At 35.2% G+C, this 24,386-nt stretch overlaps 2 protein-coding genes and 1 non-coding gene across 6 annotated transcripts in view; 2 read left to right on the forward strand and 1 right to left on the reverse strand.

Annotated features, from left to right (window-relative positions):
- Positions 1-8,615, forward strand: part of Prpf39 (pre-mRNA processing factor 39) — a 31,633-nt gene extending 23,018 nt beyond the window's left edge. For all 3 annotated transcript variants that reach the window (XM_076850239.1, XM_076850240.1, XM_076850241.1), the window contains 8 exons: positions 247-354; positions 2,036-2,200; positions 2,514-2,640; positions 2,996-3,264; positions 4,283-4,467; positions 6,495-6,569; positions 7,564-7,684; positions 7,891-8,615. In XM_076850239.1, coding sequence (XP_076706354.1) covers positions 247-354; positions 2,036-2,200; positions 2,514-2,640; positions 2,996-3,264; positions 4,283-4,467; positions 6,495-6,569; positions 7,564-7,684; positions 7,891-7,947 — 1,107 coding nt within the window. In that variant the 3' untranslated portion in view covers positions 7,948-8,615. The remainder of the gene's footprint in view (positions 1-246; positions 355-2,035; positions 2,201-2,513; positions 2,641-2,995; positions 3,265-4,282; positions 4,468-6,494; positions 6,570-7,563; positions 7,685-7,890) is intronic.
- On the forward strand, positions 3,325-3,410 carry LOC143396181 (small nucleolar RNA SNORD127). The gene has a single exon (XR_013091053.1). It is a non-coding gene; the product is annotated as a small nucleolar RNA SNORD127 (small nucleolar RNA).
- Positions 8,616-8,925: 310 nt separating the features above from the next.
- Fkbp3 (FKBP prolyl isomerase 3) lies at positions 8,926-23,936 on the reverse strand. 2 transcript variants are annotated; one of them, XM_076850243.2, is made up of 8 exons: positions 23,476-23,647; positions 21,976-22,012; positions 21,464-21,565; positions 20,365-20,472; positions 13,191-13,326; positions 12,047-12,114; positions 10,720-10,817; positions 8,926-9,275 (listed from the first exon to the last, which is right to left on the reverse strand). In XM_076850243.2, the coding sequence occupies exons 1-8, from the start codon at positions 23,505-23,507 to the stop codon at positions 9,221-9,223; spliced, it is 636 nt and encodes a 211-aa protein (XP_076706358.1). In that variant the 5' UTR covers positions 23,508-23,647; the 3' UTR covers positions 8,926-9,220. The 2 variants fall into 2 exon arrangements, with proteins under 2 accessions (XP_076706358.1, XP_076706357.1); XM_076850242.2 differs by lacking the exons at positions 21,976-22,012; positions 23,476-23,647 and adding an exon at positions 23,792-23,936.
- Between the last annotated feature and the right edge of the window lie 450 nt (positions 23,937-24,386).

Below are 24,386 nucleotides of genomic sequence, written 5' to 3' on the forward strand. Positions count from 1 at the left end.
AATTGAGTTCCCCTAGGTTCAATCCTCAGTCCTGAGAAAAAAAAAAGAAAGAAAAAACAGAAAATGTGTAAGAAATGTAAGAAAGTGTTTTATTAAGAAGTTTTGGTACGTAAATTTGAGTTAAAAATAGTAATTGCTAATAGTTATAAACTAAATATCTGGATAATACTTAAATGTATAATATGGAAAATTTTTTAAAATACATAACTAAATTTTAACTTGATTTTTTTTTTTCTTTTTTCCAAGCTAATTACTGAAATAGAAAACATGAGACATAGAATCATTGAAATTCATCAAGAAATGTTTAATTATAATGAGCATGAAGTTAGTAAAAGGTGGACATTTGAAGAAGGTGTAAGTGTTTTGTTTCATAATCTTTATAATCTTCAAAATACAGATGGGAATAATAATATTTTTCACTTGATGGCAATGACTCTATTATTTTTTCTATTTATTTTTGTGTATTACAGTAATAAGATGTGCATTTCATTTATTACCATTATCAGTTTTTTTTTTTTTATTTTTAGTTGTAGATGGACACAATATCTTTATTTATTTTTATGTGGTGCTAAGGGTTGAACCCAGTGTCGCATACATGCAAGGCAGGTGCTCTACCGCTGAGCTACATCCCCATCCCCATTATCAGTTTTAATCATTTGCCATTATCAATTTTAGAGTCTTGTTGCATTCAGATTTGAACTGCAATATGTCTAATTAATCTGCACAGTTTTACTATAATTTTTCAAATCAACTTCATTGGTATGATTTGTACAATAAAATGCCCCCATTTAGAGATGTATAGTAATTTTTATTTTCCATAAACTTTATTCCTTTTTTGTTCTTTTTTTTAAAGATTTACATGCCATATAAATTACCCACTTTAAAGTGTATAATTTAACAGTTTTTTGTATAACAGATATGACAATCACCACAGTCAATTTTATAATATTCTTAATGCCTCAAAAAGAAATCACAGGCTAGGGATACAGCTCAGTTGCTAGAGTGCTTGCCTTGAATGAACAAGGCCCTGAGTTCAATCACCAGCACCACAAAACAACAACAAAAAAATCCACTTGGAGCCAGGTACAGTGGCGCACACCTATAATCCCAGCTGCTCGGAAGGCTGGGGCAGAAGGATTGCAAGTTCAAAGTCAGCCTCAGCAATGGTGAGGCGCTTACAACTCATTGAGATCCTATCTCTAAATAAAATAGTGCTGGGGGTGTACCTCAGTGGTTGATTGCCCCTGAGTTCAATCCCTGGTACCAAATAAAGAAAAAAAAAAGAAAGAAACCACTTAAATTTTAGTTTACCTTCAGCCTACCTATAATATCCCCAACCTCAGCCCTGAGATATCTAGTCTACAGTTTATTTCTATTGATTTCCCTATAATGACCATTATTTGAATGGAATTGCATAGCATAGGATCTTTTGTGGCTGGCTGTAAAATGAGTTTTGACAAATATTTCTAAATTGTAATCACCACAGAAGTCAAGCTATAGAACTATTCTATCAACTCTTGGTCACTTTGCAGTGTCTTCTAGGCCTAGATAGCCAATCATCTGTTTTTTGTCACTACTAGTAGCACATATTTGTAATCTCAGGTACTCAGAAGTCTCAGCCAGGAGGATCATATATTTGAGGCCACCCTAGGAAAGTTTAGTGAGACCCTACTTCAAAACCTAATTTAAAAAGGACTGAGGCTGTATGTAGTGCAGTGGTAGAGCACTTGCTTAGCATGCATTAGACCTTAGGTTCAATTCTCAGCACTGCAAAGAGAAAAAGAAAAGTTAAAAACATTCAACAAAGAATAAAATTTCTTATACGTGAAAAGTGTTTGTAGTTCCATAAAAAGGACTGAGTAAATGAAAAATGCATTCTAGTCCTCCAGTTTTGAGGAATTGAAGGAATTTTTAAAAATTATGAGATTAAAATTTTTTATTGTCATTTTAAATGATTTATATTTCTAATGTGTTTATAAATATTTTGGTGTTGGTATTGGTTTACTTTTATTGCCATGTCATAATGTCATTATAGATTAAACGACCGTATTTTCATGTGAAACCATTGGAAAAGGCTCAACTAAAAAACTGGAAAGAATACTTAGAATTTGAAATAGAAAATGGAACTCATGAACGAGTTGTGGTTCTCTTTGAAAGATGTGTCATATCATGTGCCCTCTATGAGGAGTTTTGGATTAAGGTAAGAAAATTGTATGCTCTTAAACTTGAATATATTATAAACATTGATCTAGTGACTAACCTTTTTTGTACTTCTGTTGAATGTTGTTCATATAACTATATCTGTTGCATTAGGAGATGGTCTGCTTGCAACCAGATTTGACTGCTGCATATGCCAACCTCGTTGCCTCTCTTCGTCCTTCCTTACAGAAACTAGTCTAGTGGTTCAATAAAGGTGCTGAATGGGTTTAAAAATAGAATTTTATCGTTCTGTCACATATTTAATGGCTTGTTCAACTGTAAATTATTCAGTATTTCCTTTTTTCTGTATGTAGTATGCCAAGTACATGGAAAACCATAGCATTGAAGGAGTGAGGCATGTCTTCAGCAGAGCTTGTACTATTCATCTTCCAAAGAAACCCATGGTGCATATGCTTTGGGCAGCTTTTGAGGAACAGCAGGGTAAGAATAAGGAAATTAAGTTGATATTCTTGAGACTGAGTTATTCCAGGATAAAATTATAAGAATTGAGTGAGGGATATATAAAGAAGAATTTCACTAACTTTTTCTATAAAGGGCCAGATAAATATTTTAGGCTTTGCAGGCCATGCTGTCTCTTGTCTAGCACCTCAGCTTTGCGATTGTAACCCAAAAGCAGCCATACACAATGTATAACAAATGAGCGTGGTTGGTCACTAATTGTTTTTAAACAAAACAAGCAGAGGGCACAATTTAGCCTGAGCGCTAATGTTTTTCAATACCTGGCATAAAGAATATTTCAGAAGTTTAAACAAAAACATTTAATTGTTATTTCTAGGTAATATTAATGAAGCCAGGAATATCTTGAGAACATTTGAAGAGTGTGTTCTGGGATTGGCAATGGTTCGATTGCGAAGAGTAAGTTTAGAACGACGGCATGGAAACTTGGAAGAAGCTGAACATTTGCTACAGGATGCTATTAAGAATGCCAAATCGAATAATGAATCATCATTTTATGCTATCAAACTAGCCCGGCATCTCTTCAAAATACAAAAAAATCTTCCAAAATCAAGAAAGGTGCTTTCTGAAGCAATTGAAAGAGATAAAGTATGTATTTGTTATTCTTTAGAGTATCTTCATAAATGACCAGTGGTTGGTTTTTCACTTTGGCAACTATGATGAAACATTTGGTCTGCATGTAATATATTTTGTTACAAGATGAGGACAACAGTCCCTCTAAACTGATGTTGCCATTAAACCTCTTTTCAAATTGCTTTGAATTAAAAGTGAGAAAATTAAGATTACTGAGTTGAAAAGGGTTGCCAACATCCTGCTACTTCTATTTTCTCTTTAGAAATTTTACAAAAAATTTCATGATTATTAAGTAAAACAGAGGGGTTGGGAGAACATTTTATAAACACAAGCCTAACATTAGCAAATGTAGCAGGGAAATAATTGTCCTTTTCCAAAGAAGTTCCTTTTATATAATAGTTGGTAGCATATTGGAACTTTCCATTTTCTAGGTTTATAGCTATTGCCGAGTGAGTTTGACTTAGGTTTAAGCTAGACATGGTGGCACACACCTATAATCCCAGCTCCTCAGAAGGCTGAGGCAGGAGAATAACAAGTTTGAGATCTGCCTGGGCAATTTAAGGCAGACCCTGTCTCAAAACCAAAAAATATTAGAACTGGGGGTGTAGCTCAGTGATAAGAATGCTTGCCTTGAGTGTGAGTCCCTGGATTCATTCCCCCAGTACTGCTTGAAAAAAGTTTGTAACAAATCTTTTCTGTCTGTAGTTTGGGGGGGCAGGGAATCAGTGGTTATAGCATAACTATTTAAATTATTGGAGCTATGGAAATAATTCTTTGTGTTTTGTTTTCTAATTGTCATTGTAGGTCAAGCCATATTAAATTCAAAAAAGGATTTATTCACATTTAACAGTTTTTATACTTGAGTAGGGTATCACTACTTATCAATATGCTAGAGATTTTTTTTTATCTCTTTAGTTGTAAGCTGAAGACAGCTAACCAGGTTTAATATTGATTTTTTAAAATTGAAACATAAAAATTAAGGAATTTTAAATCTCTAATTTAGAATTGTTAATTGATACTGCTTTTTACACAGGAGAACACGAAGTTATACCTCAATTTACTTGAAATGGAATATAGTGGTGACCTCAAACAAAATGAAGACAATATCTTAAATTGTTTTGACAAAGCTATACATGGCTCATTACCTATTAAAATGAGAATTACATTTTCTCAGAGAAAAGTGGAATTTCTTGAAGATTTTGGCTCAGATGTTAATAAGTAAGATCTTAATTATATTATCTGTTTGAAGGGTAAATGAGCATTTTGGGGATGGGAAGTTGATGATTATTACAGAATAATATATTGTTAGATGTTAAAATGTTTGCTTTGATTACTTCAGATTCATGTAGGAGTAAATTCAGTTTCATAAATATATGTGTGCTTAGCAGGAAGACATGGTTTGTTTTCCCTTCAGAACTATTTTACTAGTTTTATTAATTTATTTAAAAAAATTTTTTTTGTTATACATGAACACAATATCTTTGTTTATTTATTATTATGTGGTGCTGAAGATCGAACCCAGTGTCTCACATATATGCAAGGCAAGCGCTCTGCCACTGAACCACAACCCCTGCCCCTATTTTCCTAGTTTTAGAATGACAATTTAAACTATGAGTGAATGGGAAATGGTAGGAAGAAGTAGTCTCATATGAAGGGAAATAAAACAAGAATTGAACCATGAAACATAACATTTAATAGGTAGGTCACTAAACATAAATGGGATTAATTTGGAATAGGAATGACTTTTATTTTGAGATTGAAGAAGAGGGTAGATGTGGTTGGTCCCACAGATCATGGTTAATGAATGACCTCTTCTTCTACACATTATAAAAGACTGAAAGTTGAGGGTGGGTAGAAGGGTTTGCTCCAGATTTGGGGAAAAGACGTGTTTAATAAGTTTGCTACATAGAAGAGTAGAAATATTGGCAAGAACACTGGTGAAGTTCCAGTCTTATCTGATTCTAGTAAGGAAATATCTCAGTACCTGTTTTCCATATCCTTTCTCTAATTAATTTGATTTCCATTGAAACCAGTAGAGATAAAAACAGAATTATTTGTATATCTTTGTATTTTTGGTGGTTTTGTTAAATTTCAGTTCGAATAATACAGCTACTAATAAATTTAAGTGCTTGGATTCATTCTAATATTTTATAATTAATGTAAAATTCATAGCAGTATAATGAGTATAGGTACTATTTTTTTTAGTTGTAAATGGACACAATATCTCTATTTATTTATTTTTAGGTGGTGCTGAGGATTGAACCCAGTACCTCACACGTGGAAGGCAAGTGGTCTACCACTGAGCCACAACCCCAGCCTGGTACTTTTCTTTTAAATAGGCGAAGAAAGGGAGCTTAAGGATACACTAAGCAATTTTTTTCCAAGATCCCTTAGCTATATTACTTTGTGGGGCTAGGATTAGAATCTGTTTCCATGTCTCTGCTCTTAATTGTGTTCCATTACTGTGTATATAATGTCTTCTGTTTTACACTGTTGAAGGCATACAAAGGAAAGAGATAATGTAATTTTACCTTTTAGTTGAATGGTACAATTCTCAGAGGAAACATAAGTGAACATAAATGAAGCTTTATAAGGGAGGTGGTGGAGCCTCATTTAGCTACTACTGGATTCTAATGATAATTGAGAAGAGGACAACAATGATGGAAGCAGATTAAAGTTCATATAAAAGTAATATCTATTTAGAAGGTTTGGAGAAGTACTGAAAGTGTTACTTTTTTTTTTTTTTTTGGTAGTGCTGGGGATTAACCCCAGGGTTTCACACATGCTGGGCAAGGCATTCGGCCACTGAGCTATACCCCAGCCTGGAAGTATGATCTTGATTGTGCTGTGCCTTGAGAGTTCAGAGAACTTGCAGTAGTTAGTTCACAATAGCAAGCTATTTTGAATTTGGACCAATGATATCTAATGACATTATTTTGAAAAGGCAGTAATAGGCAGACAAAAAAATGAATATGAAAAATTAGCCACTTACAAATTTATATAGGCAGTTTGCCTAAATGAAAACTTATCTTTTTAAAAAGTAATGTTTGTAGGGCTGAGCTTGTGGCTCAGTGGTAGAGTGCTCGCCTAGCATCTGTGTGAGGCCCTGGGTTCTATCCTCAGCACCACATAAAAATAAATAAATAAAATAAAGGTATTGTGTCCAACTACAATTAAAAAATATTTTAAAAAGTAATGTTTATTGAATATTCCAGAGGATTTTTATTTTTCCCCTTCTTCCTTAGGCTTCTTAATGCTTATGATGAACATCAAACACTCCTAAAAGAACAGGATACTTTAAAAAGGAAAGCAGAAAATGGGTATGTAACTTCATAAATCACAAAGGGGTGCTTAAAAGACATTGTGAAAATTTTTAAGTGTTAGCTTAGTGTTGTGGTAATTTAGATACTATTATATTTTTTATGACTGGGGATTGACAAAGAGTAAAGGCCTGTAGCCTGATTTCTTGGCAGCCTCCTCCTTAAAGTCCCCACTATGGGTCACAAATGCAAGGCAGGCTGGTAGCAGTGACATGAGTGCAACTGCTTTGGCTTAGGAAATTTAAAAGTAGTGTGTAGGTGGGTGATATACATTCCATTTTAGGTATAACTGCTCAGCTCTAACTAGTGTTATTCAGGAATATGGACACTGTGTAGACATCGTCTTCAAGTGAGAAGTACAGATTTTTATAAACAAAATACCTACCTGTGGGCCACCTCCAATCTCCAGGCCACTATTTTCCCACTGCTGCTATAAAGACACACAAGTATGATATCTTAGTGAGAGGTCAACCAATGTAGCTGGAGGATTTTAGGTTTGTAGAGAGTGGAAAGTGAGGCTGCAAGTCTCTTGGGGGCCAGAGTGGAAAGGGATTTGATTACCTTGCCAGAGAATCTATTATTTAGGCTGGCGACTACTGAGGGTATTTTGAGGAGGGCAGTGAACAGCAAGATCTGTGCTTGAAGCAGATAATCTGGGTGTCAGTTGATGAACATATTAGAGAGGTCACACATCTTATAGAGATATTAGGTGAAGTTCTTTGGATAGATGATTGAACTTGAGGGATTTCTGTGGAAAAGTTTATACTATCAAGTTTAGTTTTCAGCTTATTAAGCCATAATTCATCCAGCTATACATTTATGCCATTAGGTATATCTCCCTGTCACTTTTGTTTCAGCCAGAATGGACCCTCTCTCCTCTCCTACCCCATCAAAAAAGTGTTGAAAACTCCATAAAACAAATATATGTAGATGACATTCATCTAATAAAGTTCTTCTGTGGAAGTTTTATAAGTTTACATTTGACTTTCCATAGATCAGAAGAACCAGAAGAGAAGAAAGCACACACAGAAGACACAACTTCATCTTCTACTCAGATGATTGATGGTGATTTACAGGCAAATCAAGCTGCATATAACTATAGTGCCTGGTATCAAGTGAGTCCACGTTAATTGTTTGTTCATATTATTAAAAGTGTATAGTTGTATAGCCGATTTATTTATGTTTTTTAAAAGAGAGAACAACTCATTGTCTGTGGCCATGTCTTAGAACACATTTATTAAATGTAGTTGCTTTAATTTTTATTTCTGGAACTCAGCCATAGTTCAAGTATGCTAACATTTATTTTTATTTTTTTTTTTAGTACAATTATCAGAATCCTTGGAATTATGGACAGTATTATCCTCCCCCTCCAACCTGATGGGAAAATGTAAATTTCAGATGGAATATGTTAAAAGTATGAAATTATTTTTTTTAAATGAGGGATGTAAACAGAGCATAAGCTTGTTGTATTTGATAACTTGTCTTCCGTTTCTGTGTAACATGATTTGTTTAGTAATAGGGGAAAATGTCAGTAGCTTACCAGATACTATTTCCTACCATTTATAAAATTTACTTTTTATTGGAGAACTATTTTTTTTATTTTTTCATTAAGTGGTCTAGAATTCTTTTGCAATGCATTTGCAACAGTTTTGTAGCCTTAAGTATAGGGAAAAACTGACTGCAGATCATGTCAGTATAGTACAAGATTCTGAAAACACGCAAGGGCTGGTTATTAGGGATTTACCTCCTTTGTAAAAACAGACAAAAAATGATTTTTACTGTTGCTGACAAGGTTGTCTTGAGTGTTTCAGTTATACTTGTGAACTTTGATGTTAAGTGCAGAAAAGATACAATATTAAAATATGCCTTGGAATAGATTATGAGAAAAATGTCATGTTTGCATCCCTTTAAAAATGAAAATCATATCAGAAGTATGTTGTTCCAGGAGACTTTGTATTTAGATTATTCATGTAAAACTGTGAGCAAGCTTTCATTTTGATCAAACTGATCATCTTCATTTTTGTAATAAAACTGAAGACTCATCCAGCAATTGTTTATGAATTTATTTTGTGTGTGGGTGGGGGGGAAGCATCTAGTTGGCATTAATGGTTCACTGGTCTTGAAATAAACTTTCCCTATTATTTAGCTATTATTGCCAAGATTTCTTAGCCTATTTAACTTTCTGCTTTGTGTCTTTGACTTCTCATCATTCCCGGATACTTAAAGATTTTTACAATCATTTAATGTCCTTGGCAAGGCTGTCTAGGTAATTTTTATTTAGTTATTGCCTTTTAAGTCCCTAGTTCTATTTACCTAATCAGAACATTAACACAGTAATACCAATAAAGCAGTCAAATCAAGATACTGGAGACATTTTTTATTGAACCTTTTAGTTTACATGAGGTAAAAGGCCAAGCAGTTCTTCTCCTTAACCAATGTTTTATGCAGCTATAATAAAATATTTTAGACTTCAGGGACTTATAAAGGATTACATTTCTTAAAAGTTGGGGTCAAGTAAATAAATTTTAACTCTTTGAATTTTCCAGTTGACTCTTCCCTTATAACAGAAATAAGCTCTAATTCAGTTTCAAGGGCAAGTTTTATCGTTGTTGTTGTTGTTGTCATCTTTAGATCCCATGTACTTGGTTATTTCAATCAATATCCACTAATTCTATTTCAAAAATGAGCTTTGCATTTGGTGGAATTCTGTTGAAAAAGTCAAGGTAAATTTGATAAAAATGTACCTCTCTTCTATCCCCAGTAACCTCAAAGTAAGACATCAATAATTAATCTTTTTTTGCAGTGCTAGGGATTGAACCCTGGGCCTTGCACATGCTAGGCAAGCACTCTACCAACTAAGCCACATTCCCCAGCCCAATAATTAATTCTAGAAGGAAAAGCATGGTAGTTTATTCAGAAGCTAATATATAACTAACCTAGAGATCCCTAAAGTTTATTTAATGATAAATAAGTCATAACCTATCAATGTAGGCTAATTAGGTTAAGCTGAACTTTTACTAGGTTCCCCCTTAACCTAGATATAGATACCTCACTAATACTGCCAAATTAGTGCCACCCAGTAATTTAAAACGAAAAAAAAAAGTCATTGTATTCTACTGAGTATATATGCTGTGTATCAGTTTTATGAGGTTGTTCATGGTATTTACTGTGAATTTAAAGATGCCGAATTCAGAAAAGGGTGTGATTTATGTGTACCAGATTAGTCTTAAAGATATTTCTTCACATTGAGAGGAAGCTGCAGGTGGCCATCTGGTTTTGAAAGGCGGAGAACTATTCTCAAATAAGTTTAACTAATAAAAGACTATATAGAGAACTTCTAAAAAAATTTTTTTTCATCAAAATTTAAAAGTTGAACTGGGCCAATAGGAAGGGAACCAGCAATAACAATAACTACATTCCCATTTACCTGCTGAATTGGTCTGGTCTGAATGAATGGTCTGGAGTCATTTTGCCGTTTTGTGTTTTTAAATGTTCACAAACTTGGCCTATCAGAGAAGTGCTGTCTTAAGTATTGATAATAAATGGTTATTAACACTACTCAGTCCTGTGGTTGTCTTCATTTCCACTTATAATCCCAATATGTGTTCTAATTACTAGTTAATGATAATGTAGAATAAAATTACCATGAGCTATATTTGTACCCCAGTTTTTTAATTGTTTGTACTGGACATTGTAACTTATTGAAGTAAATCCTTCAAACAATAAAATGTTAAGAATTGTCTTTCAAAGATGAAAGCTTAAAATTTGCAGTGAAGATCTTGGAAATAAGAACTCGAATAAGAGACAAAAAGGATGAGTCTAGCTGAAGCCTGAATAATTTGTACCAATAGTAAGTGCTGAAGTTATTATCCATGGGCATGGTAGCATGGACCTGTTGTCCCAACTTATTCAGGAGGCTGAGGTGGGGGGATTACTTAATCCCAGGAATTGGAGGCTAGCCTGGGCAGCAAAGCAAGACAAAAAAGATTCTCCATATTGTATGTGTTGGACAGTCTTGAAGACTAGTCTGGAGATGATTCCTCATTTCTTATCTGGATCCTAGACTACACAGCATCTTTCCCAACACTTTCAGGTGATCTTTCCCAAGTTTTTGTTTTTTCCTTTCATTACGAAGGGGGAAAAAGGATACTTGGCATCAGGCTGTCCTTTCTTTCCATAAGCCCATTCAGGTTCAATCTCTAGTCGAGCCTTTTCTCCTTTACTCATAGTCAAGAGTGCTTCATCCCACTAAAGGCCAAGAGCAAAAATAAAAAATGTTTTTCAAAAAATACATGCAATATAAGAACAGCAAATGTAGATAAATTTTTTAAAGGGGATTTTTGGATTTTATTATGTCCTCAGGGTAAGATCCTTGGTTGAATCCCTAAAACTTTGTCTTCAATTTCCCCAATAGAAAAAAAATAAGGATATATTATTAGTAAATGTGATACTCAAGGGCTGGGGATGTGGCTCAAACGGTAGCGCTCTCGCCTGGCATGCATGCGGTCCGGGTTTGATCCCCAGCACCACATACAAACAAAGATGTTGTGTTCGCCGAAAACTGAAAAATAAATATTAAAAAAAAATTCTCTCTCTCTCTCTCTTATAAAAAAAAAAAATGTGATTTCAAACTCCTCAAGTGTAAATCACTTTTGTACTGCAACATGCAGCATCAGTTTGTTATTAGTACCACTATTAAAAAAATTGTTCCACTTTTACCCATCATAGGACAAACTCAGGAGTTTATTTTTGTAGGGAAAAACTAGGAACCATTTTAAAACTTTTTAAGATTACCAAACTGTCTTGTTACAAATGTAAAACTAACTTTATATAAAGGATTCTGGGTTGCTTCTCCCATAGTTTTCAAATTTGGGATTTTAAAGCCAGTTATCTAAACAGTTAAAGTATTAGGATACAAACATATAGATTTTATTCTAAACATCATATACTCTGTTGAAATGCAACAATCAAATGAAACTTAAGGGATAAAGGTCTTTTATATATGAAAATTAATAATATGATGAACTAGAAGAAATTTACCAGCATGCAAATAAGTTATAGAATTAGAAAAATTGCTGAACTTCATATATAGTATAAGCAGGTATCAGTTAAAAGTTATGTGTTATTAAACCTTTAGTTTCAAGATGTTTTATATTCTGATTTGGGTTCTGGATACAATTGTCTGAACTACATTTGCCCACAGTACAAAGGTATTATGTTAAGAATTCTTACAACTATTTAAATAGACATTTCAGTTGTTAATGTTTGATGTTCTCAGTGATTGTAATTTAAAGTCAAATATTCTCACAAAGAATTTCCTTATGAAGAAAAATATTTAAAAAGTTAGACATGGAAGAAATTAATTTGAGTTCTTATTATATTTTGTGCTTGGTTATGCTCATTTAATCTTTCAACAAATTTGAGGTAGGCAATACTCCTGTTTTTTATATAGATAGGGCAACTTATTCTTTACTTACTCCTCTGATAACTTTGCCTACTCCAACCTTAAAACTTAAAGGCTTGGCATTTTTCTTCTTCTTTGAACCTGTAAAACAGATTTTTCTTTTAATTAATGATACACTCTAGTTGTGTTAACAAATTAAGATCCAGTGGAAACAGTGATTTAATTGACCTCAGAATTGTAATGCAATATATTTGAAAAGGAATAACAACTCAGAAAGCCAGGTAAATTCATCAAGAAAATTCTAGGGGGAGAGAGGGGAATAATAGCATGGATGGTGAAAGGAGACCCTCATCATTATACAAAATACATATTATGAAGATGTGAATTTGGTGTTAACATACCTTATATATAATCAGAGATATGATAAACTATTGTATAATGGTATATTAAGAATTATAATGCAAAAATAAATAAAAAAATTCTAAATGTAAAAATAATGATCTAAATGAAGAGTAGAAGATTAGGACCTATATTTATCCTACTAAAATAGCACACTTTTCCCTTTTATATTAAAATACTAAAGAATCACTTTGGAATGTTGCCATGGTGTATTTAGGCTTGGTCTTCAATGCAGCAGTGTTGGGCCTATTAAGAGGGGCTAGGAATATAGCTCAGCTGGTAGAGTGCATGCCTCACATGCAAAAGGCTCTGTGTTTGATCCCCACCACCACAAAGGGGAAAAAAAAAAGGTGATTAGGCCACTAAGAAGGATTTATGATTTTCTCAGAGGAGTATTCTTGTGGGCCTGGATTGGTTACCTAAGAGGGAATTATTAATAAAGCAAGCCTAGGACCATCCCCTTCATATTCATGCTTTTCTACTTTTCCACCATGCTTGGAGCAGCAATAACTGTGAGCCATAAATTACCAAGTCTTGGGCGTTCAACGTGTTAGAGCAACAGAAAATGGACTAAAATAGACATTAACCATATTTAGACTATTGTTCCTCATCTTTTGCTTTCCAATAACCATAAGTTCTTCAGCCAGACAATAATCCATGAACTGAAGTCCTTCTCCAAGTAAATCATAGGTGCAAAAAGACATCTGGAAGAAAGAAGGCTAACAACCAAGGAAAAGGCACTGCCAACTGCTTATCCTGTCTACTATATAAATGGACAATGTCTAAAGGCAAAAAGGTATGATTACATTAAGACTTACTTGTTTGAATATTGGTATCAAAAACAGTTCCATCCTGAAGTGTTCCTGTATACCAGCAGTGAACAACATCTCCTTTTTTGGGAAAGTTGGTTTTATCTCCCTTTTTTAGAACAGATTTTGTATATTTTGGTGGACCCTAAAAATAAACAAATCAACATACAGTTATTAATTTATGCCCTTCTTAGATGACAAAGTACTTATTTTACCTCTAGTCAACTTCTATGAATTAAAGAAACTATCTCATTTTACATCTGGGATGAAATTATTAGTAACTTCTATACCTACAATTTAATTTTTTAAAATTTTTTAGTTGTTGTTGGACACATGCCTTTATTTTTATTTATTTTTATGTGGTGCTGAGGATTGAACCCAGCGCCTTGCACATGCTAGGCAAGCGCTCTACTGCTGAGCCACAACCCCAGCCCCACCTACAATTTAATTTCAAATAACTTCCAGCATCTTGAAAACCTCTGGCAAGAGTCTTAATTATTCAACAAACCATAAAATGAAGTAAGTTATTTCTTAGGGTTGGAAAAATAATAATTACTAATTTCCTATTATATCATAGGCAATGAATAAAATATTGTGACTTTTTCCAAAGGTTTGTTTTAGCAATAATTATTGCTAGATATTATGTTCAGTTAAAATGGAAATACAATGATGTTGCCTTTGTATCTGAACTTGAAAATAAGTTCACACAAAGAACAAAGTTACCTACCAAAATTGCCCAACCAGGTCTAACAATTATCAGGATCTTGGGAGTGGGGGTGCGCCAGTGGCTACAGGATGACCTAATCATAAGTGAAGAGAGCATAGAGGAGATGATCTGTCAAGAATCTTGGGGTGTGAAGGGGAGTTACAGCAAATGTGAAAGTAATCTCTTTACCTAAATCTGTTTGGTTTTTGCATTCAGAAAGGGAGGGATCTGCATTATCCAAATCTGTTTTTGGTTCCTAAATTTCATAATACAAGAAGAGAAGACACTGCTGGATATAAAGAACTTCGAATCTATCTGGTTCCCAAGTTTGGAAAGCAAAAAAAATAGTGTTTTCTTTGGGTGAAGTCATAAATTTTTACTCACTTTCACTTCTCTTAGTTCAGAGTTTTATTTCTTTTCAAAACTTAAAAGCAGAAGTCTTATCTTCCTGCAAATAGTCTTCCTCTTTGATAAAGATTTCTCTTTGACCAAACTCTAACCAGGATCCATAAGCCTTTTCTGGACCTTAGACTCTAAACCTAGACTTGTGAAGTCTTAAACAAGCACTAACAGTTTCAAACAGCTCAAGGTCTAATTTCTAGGATAATTCCTCTCCCTCCTTAAAGTGCCTGCCTGCCTGAGAAAACTTAAAGCTTTTTAAAAATCATTCTAGCCACCACTTGATAGGGCCCCAGTCTCCTAATATGGGTAGGAGGTTATCAGTAGCCTGAAACTTTTCAAGGGCTGGATAGCAAACCAAGATGGGTTTCACTTATTTCCTCAAAAGGCCCAATCACCTTTACACAATTCAGAATGTAACTTTTCTTTCCCCAATTGCCAGTAGACTGAAAAAAGTCCGTTTTCACCATTTTAAAGTCTGTGTTTACTTTTAACAATGTCAGTCCTCCACTCAATTGCTGAAGTGAAATTAATTATTACTGCTACACTTGTATGCTGAAAGGCCTATGCCATGCAGGTCCCTTATCTGTAGAATTCTATCTACTGTTAATAGAGCTAGCAGCTATAATTTTGTGTCTCTACAATGCCTTCTGTAAACCTCTGTTGCAACACCTGATACACATGTTGCAATTTCTTAAAAAAAAAAAAAAAAAAAAATATATATATATATATATATATATATATATATATATATGTATTTGTAGATATACAGAATACCTTTATTTTGTTTATTTTTATGTGGTGTTGAGAATGGAACCCAGTGCCTCACAGGTGGCAGGCAAGTGTTCTACCACTGAGTCACAATCCTAGGCCCTACGTAGCAATTTCTTAACTCTAAGGTCTAGATCAGGGGATCTCAAACAAGCAATTTTGCTTCCCCAGGGACATCTCAGTATGATCTGGAGACATTTTTAATTGTTACTACTGGGAAGGGCTAGGGAAGAGAGGATGCTCCTGCCACCTAGTGGGTAGGCACGAGGTATGTTACTAAACATCCTTCAGCCTGGAATAGCCCCAACAACAAAGAATTAATTGTTCATACAAAATGTCATTACTCCAAGGCTGGAAAATGTTAAGTCTACAATATACTTGATTTTTAAGAAATGTTGAATGGTGAAGAAAATGAATAACTTCTTACATAGGAGAAAATACATCTTCAGCTCATATATCTACTAAAAATAAATTGGCATTTTGATTACTACTCTTGTGATTTGGGCTGGAAATTAACATGTGGTTTACAAACAAAATAAGCACTTGGTAATCTCAATAATTTAATACTATCTTATGTGATCTTTTCAGAAAAATCCAGCTTCCCTTTAGGATATACTATAAATTATACCACTTAGATTAATACACATTCAAATTTTCATTAAAACAAAGATTGAAGAAATATACCACTAAAAAGAAAATTGAAAACTTCCTTATTAAAAGTCTCTATTAAGAACATTTAAAAGTGATTTAATATAGTTATGTATTTATCAAGTATCGTTTGTTTTAAGTGGGGTGAATGCAAGCAAGGAATTCTCAGCATTAAATTCTTTGATATGAAATTATTTGTTTTCTTTATGGAAAAGTCTATTTTCTGGGACTGTAGTTCTAAAAATATCCTGCTGTCAATTTTACTTTAGCTTTACTGAAGAATAATTTAAAAATACCTCCAGTTCACTGTATTTTACAGACTTAGAAAAACTGCCAGGCTTAACAGTGCACACTTTTAATCCCAGCTACTTGGGAGGCTGAGGCAGATCATCTCAAATTAGAAGCCAGCCTTGGCAAGTTTGACTAGCTTCAGAAACTTAGGGAGACCTTTTGATTCTGGGGACTGAAACTACGAGTGCTCCACCACTGAGCCACACCCTTTTTAATTTTGAGACAAGGTCTTACAAATTTACTCAGGTTGCTTTGAATTTGTAATCCCCCTGTTTTAGCCTTCAGAGTTGCTGAGATTATATTTGTGTACCTCTAGCACCTGGCTTAAAAATAAAATTAAAAAAAAAAAAAAAAACTTAAAAAGGCTGGGATATAGTTCAGTGATAAAGCCACCAGAGTTCAACCTCCACTACTGCACAAAAACAAATAAACAAAAAAAACCCCTAAAACTGTTGTGGGGTACACACCTATAATGTCAGCAATTTGGGAGACTGAGGCAGGAGGATTGAAACTTCAAGACCAATGTGGACAATTTAGGGAAACCTGTTTCAAAATAAAAACTAAGAGTTGGGAATGTAAAGTGCTGAGTGCCCTGGGTTCAATCCCTAGTACTGCATAACTCCAAAAGATACTGCCCAGGCTGAACAGTGCCTCAACTAAAAACTATTAACATATCAAGAAATTTGATGAGCTGGGCCCAGTGGTGCATACCTATAATCACAGCAACTTGGGAAGTTGTGGTAGGATTGCAAGTTTAAAGACAGCCTCCTCAACTTAGTGAGGCCCCAAGCAACTTAGTGAGACCCTGTCTCAAAAAAAAAAAAAGTTGGGAATGTGGCTTAGTGGTAGAGCACCCCTGAGTTCAATCCTCAGTAAACCCCCGCCTTAAAAAAATCTGATAAATGGGTTAATATCTGCTTGTTATATTTTATCCAATATGCGCCAAAACCTTAGAATATATATACTTCTACACGAAGCAATGGAAAGAGAAATTAGACATTAAATACCTATTATTTGCCAGTCATTTAACACATACTTTTCTTCCCATTTAACCTAACAACAGTTCTCTGAAGAGCATATCACCTACTTACTATTTTGCAGATGGTTCAGGGAATTTATTCACATAGGTAGTTAGAAGTAGAGAAGTAGGGGTTTGTCTGAATCCAAAGCCCCTGTTCTTTCCATTATACCACAACACCTCAAGAAATAGTGATAATGATAATTAACGTTTATGTTAACAGTTAAAACAGTTAATTTCTGCTCATCCTCTACGTATCTAGTACTATTTCAAATGCTTCACACGCATTAACTCTTAAAACAGTCACTATCTTATAAGGTAGGTAATACATAAAGGAAACATGAAGACAGAATAGTTAAGTAACCTGCTTAAGGTCTAACAACTTTTTTTTTTTTAAGGATGGGCAAAGACTCAGAGGATCAACTTTCTTTTTTTTTTTTTTTTTGAGAGAGAGAGAATTTTTAACATTTATTTGTTAGTTTTTGTCGGACACAACATCCTTGCCTGTATGTGGTGCTGAGGATCCAACCCGGGCGGCACGAATACCAGGCGAGCTTGCTACCGCTTGAGCCACATCCCAGCCCTTAAGGTCTAACAACTTTTGAATGGTTGAGGATTGGAAACAGGCAGACTGGATATCTAGTCTATGATCTTAACCACTTCTCTACCTCTCGAGTACATATGGGATGTCAGGTATTAATACAAGTGACTTAATTCATTCATTTAACTATCAGAAGAACAGTGGTATTTTCTCTATTTTCTGGAGAGAAAGTAAGGTGTGGATAGTGCAAATATATCCCAGACCCTGCCAGTTTCTCTTTGCTTCCCGACTGTCATGAGGTGAGGGCTTCATCCACAAAGTGCTCACACCAGGATAAAAAGCCAGTGACCAACTAACCATAGGCTATCCAGTTCAGTTTGAGGATTACCATTCAATGAAAGGTAGGCTGTTCCCCTAAGTCAAAAGCCACAGCTTGAGTAAATGTGTACTAAGAAAGTAACTTAAAGTAAATGTAAATCGGAACTAGCCAAAGTGCTCTGTAGCAACATAAAGCTAGTACTATAGTTTAGATTTTGTTTTTTTTAAATCAGGGATTGAACCCAGGGGTGCATAACCCCTGAGCCACATCCCCAGTCCTTTTTTTTTTTCTTAAAATACTTTTAGTTATAGATTAACACAATACCTTTATTTATTTATTTTTATGTGGTGCTGAGAATTGAACCTAGTGCCCCAGACCTGCTAGGCAAGCACTCTTCCATTGAGCTACAACCCCAGTCCTATCCCTTTAAAAAAATATTTTATTTAGAGATAGGGTCTTGTTGAGTTGCTTAGGGCCTTGCTGAGTTGCTGAGTTTGGCTTTGAACTTGTGATCCTTCTGCCTCAACCTCCCGAGCAGCTGGGATTACAGGTATGGGCTACGCTCCTGGCTTATAGTTTGGATGATGAATGTTCCCCAAAGGCCCATGTGATGAAGGTTTGGCCCCCAGTTTATGGTGCTACTAGGAAGTGATAGAACTTTTACAAGGTGGGGCCCTGTGAAAGAAAGTTAGCTTCCTGGGGACATGCCCTTGAAGGAGACTGGGGGACCCTAGACACTTCCAGTTTTTCTTTGCTTCCTGTCATGAGTTCAAGGCTTCCTCCACAAAGTGCTCACACCAGGATGAAAAGCCACTGACCAACTGACCATAGGCTGAAACCACTAACATTGTGAGTCAAAATAAACCTTTCTTCCTTATAAGCTGTTTAACTCAGGTATTTTGTCAGTGATGAAAAGCTGACTAACAAAAGTAGTGACTACTGTATTGAACAGTATAGTTCTACAAAGCACAGAATTACTGTACTAAAGCTTTTCTTTTTTAATAGGGTATGGTTAGCAAAGTATTACTTTACTATTTACTAAATATAATTCTTTAGATAGCTTACTGGAATGACCATTTTTATACTAAATGGATGAAGAAAATTAAAGGAAATTAAAGGCAAGAAAATAGCTTTTCTAACAACTTCTGAGGCCTTGGCTGCTTTAAAATGGAAATGGGATAGATTTTAAAAGAAAGAATATATTTGAGAGCATTAGTCCTGAAGGAGGTATGAGAAGGGAGAACAGTTAAACTGTAAAGAAAGGAATGGTTATAATTATAGTCATGTGAAGGAAAAGGAAAGTCAAACATTCACAGAACTTTAAAGTAGGGAAGAAGGGAACGATTATAACTACAACTCTTACAGAAAATCATACAGCTGATAGCTAGAGATAAGAGGCAGAGTACTGTCTAGCATGTGCAAGTTCAATCCCCAGTATCATGAAAAAAGAAAAAGAAAATGAGTTTAGGACTCCCATATGACCTTTCTATATTGTCTTTAGGCCTTAAAAACTTGCCTTTCATTTGGAATTCTTTTTTTTGACCCTTTAAGGATGTAACATCTGTCTCCTGATACCACCCTCATCCCAATTTTCTGGAAGGTAATGCTGCCAATTGTTTTTGCAACCCTTTAGTAATTATGGTTCTATGTACCTTAGTAACTGCTGAAATTCTGCTCAGGAGATATTACATTTACCAAACATTAGTTGTGATAAACCTCCAAAATATTTTATGTGTGTATATACCCACAAATATTAATTTGTGCTTTTCAACAAATATGAAGAGATCATGCAAAATTAACTATTTTAATCATAAAAACATCTATATGTCTACCTGAAATTACACTGTGCACAAATACCCAAATGCTATGTCTTCATCAAAAGGCCATGCCTGTTTATAAGAACTAAAAATAAATTACTATTACCAAGACTGCTCTCAATGATATGTTATAAAAAAATGCAAAGATTATAGTCAGTTATACTCTATTCATGTAGCTCTTAAGGATTTCGATGCAGAAATGCTGTTATCTGGTTCTTCAAATCTTTGCATCAAAATATAAAATCTGGGCTGGGAAAGATGAGACAAATGAATCCATACTGTACAGCCAGGATTAGATTATTTCCACTGCCAGGGATACCACATACATTAGAAAAAACTAAAAATAGTTATTAAAAAAAAGTTTCTTTTACTCAGTCCAATTTGGCTAGAGAATCAGGTCCTTTAAATAGCTTTCAAAGCTCAGAAGATCTGGCCAGACATGGAGGCAATATTAAATACAAAGAAGTATTTCACAAGATAGGCTACTATTTGTAAAGAAATGATTCTTTGGATTTCTATCCTAATACCCAAGAGAGATGGCATACCAGAATTCCAAGTTTGGCTCAGTAATAGTGTCTATATTCAACCATCCCTCTGAGAAGTCAGTGCTAGAAGGAAACAATATTTCTAAAATTGACTTGAGTAATAAAAGATGAAAATATTATAGACAAACCTCATCCAGAGTCTCTTCAGATTTGGTTTCTTTGGGTTTATCTTCATTAAGCTTCACATTTTTAACTTGCTCAGACACTTTACTTACACTTTCAGTACCCTTGAATCGCTGTAAAAAAATATTCTAACATTAACATTCAGGACAGGCTAAACATTAGGAGGGGCATTCAGATTTTTAGCCTCTCAATAAGCATCTGCATGATGAATACGGGTTATATAATACAAACTTAATTCACCTAAGGAAACCACCTAAGAACAAAGGAAGAAATATGTTAAGCATTTTAATAAAGCATGATGCTAAGATTAGCTAACAATATAAATTCTGAAATACGAAACATGACCTTTAGAAAAGCCAACTCAGACTTGTGAGATATGAATACTATTCAAACAGCTGCTTCTTTTTTTCTTTTTTTGTGGTGCTAGGCATTGAACCCAGGGTAAGGCAAACACTCTACCAACTGAGCTATATCCCCAGTCTTCAAACAGCTTCTTAATAAAGATTATTTTCTGTGGAAGACGATCATTTCATAGTGAACAAATATTAGAGAATACATTAAAATGTTTTTCTAAAGGCTCATCTTAAATCAGAACCAGTCATTAAATTCTGTAGTGAAATGGACCTTACTTTCCTCCATCTAACATTTTATATACAGTGTAAATGCTTCAAATAATAATACCAAACGACTAATGGATTTATCATTTAAGAATCTGTTGTCAGGAAATTATTTTAAAAAATCTGGTCCCTTTCAAAATACCAAAAGATGCTGAGCAGAGTGGTGCCTACCTATAATCTCAGCAACTCAGTAGGCCAAGATAGGAGGATCACAAGTTCAAGACCAGACTTGGCAATTTAGTTCAATCCCCAGTCCACAGAAACAGAACAAAACAAAACAAAAAGCAAAACCCTCAAAATACCAAAACATTGTGCCATACTGCAGGTTAGTTTTGCTAGATTTGATAGCTAGTCCAATTATGATTATAATTAAGAAAGACTGCAGGTAGAAAAACTCCCAATTCTGCAAATAAATGCATTTAAAACCTCTCTTTGGAAATAAAATTTCTAAAATGATTTCTGCTCATAGAATGTAAAAAATACTCACCTTACTTTCAAACAGGTGGTTATAGGCTGTAACCAAATGGTCCTTATTAGCTGTCTTGGCTACATTTTTAATGTTGCCTAATAACTTATGCTCTGCAAGAAACTACAAAGAAAAAAGCTGGTTACTCAAAATAATTCCCCTCAAGAAGGCTCTAAGATAAGGTTTAGAGCTAAGTGTGATTATGTGGCCTATGGTCCTAGCTACTTGAGGGGCTGATGTAGGACTGCTTGAGCCTAAGAGTTTGAGACCAACTTGAGCAATACAGTAAGACCCTGTCTCAAAAAGAACAACAAAAAAAAAAATAGCAAATGACCTTTCAATGTTAGCTATGTTTTCAAAAGTATTAATAAAGAAGAAATGAAATAAATGCTTTTGGGAGCCTGTAGCTATGCTGGGCATGGCTCTCTTAACCTACCCATAACCCATAGCTGGTTAAGAATGAGTTACAAGATAGCCAGAATCATCTATCTATATATGGGCTGTAAAGTCATATTATCTTGGCTAAAACCCACCTCTCTGATCTTGTACAGAGGACCAAGCCTTCCATATCTGTAGTGGAAGATTAATAACAGAATCTGTTAAAGAACTGTGATAAGGATAAAATGCAATAATCCATTTAATGCATTTAGCTAAAAGTGTGTTGCATGGTAAGAACTATTAGCTATAATGTATTAACTAGCTCACAGTAATCAGAATTCTTTTTTTTTTTTTTTGAAATATAAGACTGTAAGTTGACAAATGGACACCAAAATACCACTACTGAAACATCAAGTTGTGATAGGTTCACCTCAGGTAATGTTAATGTCAAATAATTTTCATGATGTCATTTTATTTTATTTTGCTTCCTTTCTGTGGTCCTTATTAGAGTTCTCCATTTTATTACTTTTTCAAAGTTGTCCCTTGGTGTCTCCTGTTTTTCTTTTTCTTTTTGTGGTAATGGGAACTGAACAGGCCTCAGGTATACCAGGCAAGCACTCTACCACGGAACTACATCCCTAGTCCTTCAGTTTTTCTAACATTATCACTACTCCATTTTTCCCCCTTTGCTTTTGCTTTCCTTCTTTTGAAGAAATGTTCTAAGTGATAAAGGCTGACTGGAGAAAGGAGATAAAGTTGATTATCTAGAAATAATCAGTTGCATAGCACTCATGACTTTAGAAAAAGTTCAAGAAAAATACCTAAAATATAAACATCTCTTCGATGGAATCAATAAAATGATAACTGTAAAATATAGCAAATACAGGTTTATGTAAGTGAATGTTCCACACAGAACATGCATTTAAATGATTAATGTTATATAAATATAATACAAATTTCTGGAATTGTCCCACTTTGGCTTACATGACATTAGATTCACATTGAGATGATATGTTTTATAAGAATTTAATGAAATACAATACTGAGATATTGTTACAATATTTGAACTCATTTCTATTGTTTCAGTTGAAATATTACTCGATTAAGAGAAAATAATTTCATTAAAATGGTATATGATCCCTGACATAGGGTCTTTTCCACCTATTCCCAAAAGCAGGAAAATAATAACTTTAAAACATAGGTTTAAATACGTGAATGATCACTAGAGAAAATTCATTTAAATGACTTGTAGTTCAGCAATTATGAAGGTTATAAAGGACCTTCATTTCTGAAGGACAAAAAAAGTCAGGTCTGACAAAAATAACCAGAGACTACAATTGGGTGGTTATGATAGAAACTATGCTAAAAATGGAGGGCACACATCATAAAGAATACCAAAAAGATTTCTTAATCTGATTGTTTATAACTCTGGGAGACCACTGTGTACACGTAACTTCGTTAATACAAAGATGAAAAAGGTTCAATATTTTTCTAAGAAGTTCATCCACAATCTACAGGCTTTTGATAAATCACACGGATTAATGTTTGTTATTTAGTGAATTGGTGAGGAAAGCAAGGAGCACATACAGTTCCCACGTAAATTTCAAATTCCTCTCCGTTTCCCTAGTAGCCAGCATTCCGCTCCAGGGTCTCACCTAATCCTATTCCCCGCCTCAGCCACCAACATCTCCGGGTTCCTTTTTTCTGGCCTCCACCCTCATTTAAGGATCCCAATGAGGTTTTAATTTAGCGATTGCAGCCTGAATGTCTCAGAAAATAAGGCCATTCCCCCGCGGAAGTAGGGCCGGCCCGTGGGGCGGGAGCGCACTGGAGGCTCCGAGCCTTCCCGCCCCACGGGCCGCGGGAGGACGAGGGCGGGGGCACAGAGGAATACGGAATGCATGGGCATTTTCAGGGGGGGTGAGGCGTCCCTCAGCTGAGCCAGCCCGGCCTCCCAGCCGCCTCTGGTACCGAGTCTGAACCGTGATCCTGTAGAAACTTGATAATGTCCTTCTTGGGAAGCTGCTCACTGCGCAGCTGCTCCACGGTCCACGCCCGCTGTGGAACGGCCGCCGCCATCTTCCCCCGCCGCCTCTGCTTTACTGAGCCAGCCCGCCTCACTTCGGCGCCTCCCCGCCCCCGGGGCGTGGCGTGGGCTCGCACGGAGCTTGACGGGGCGTGGTCACTGCGCTACCGGGTGGGATTGGTGCCTGTATTTGAGTGACGTCAAGGCTGTGCTATTGAGGGCTTCTTTGTTGAGTGGGTGTTAAAACCCTGCAAAAGTGGCCACACCGATGGGCTTGGCAGAAAACATCCCGCAGTATTATATTCTCTTCGTTTGGACCTCTAGTGGGGCGACCTCTGACGGTAGTGATGCTTACCAGCCACTATCCACACTATTTATTACTATGACCTGCTATGCCTTAAAGGTCCGGTCTATAACCTGCATAAAGAAAACAACATTCAGACTCCTAGTCTCATTTTTAGCTAGTTACATCCTAATGATTCATCTCTGAATTGGCTCTGTCCTTGTCTATTAGAACAATCCATACCTCGCTAATTCCTT

This window comes from Callospermophilus lateralis, chromosome 3 (genome assembly GCF_048772815.1).
Source record: "Callospermophilus lateralis isolate mCalLat2 chromosome 3, mCalLat2.hap1, whole genome shotgun sequence".
NCBI classification, from domain to species: domain Eukaryota; kingdom Metazoa; phylum Chordata; class Mammalia; order Rodentia; family Sciuridae; genus Callospermophilus; species Callospermophilus lateralis.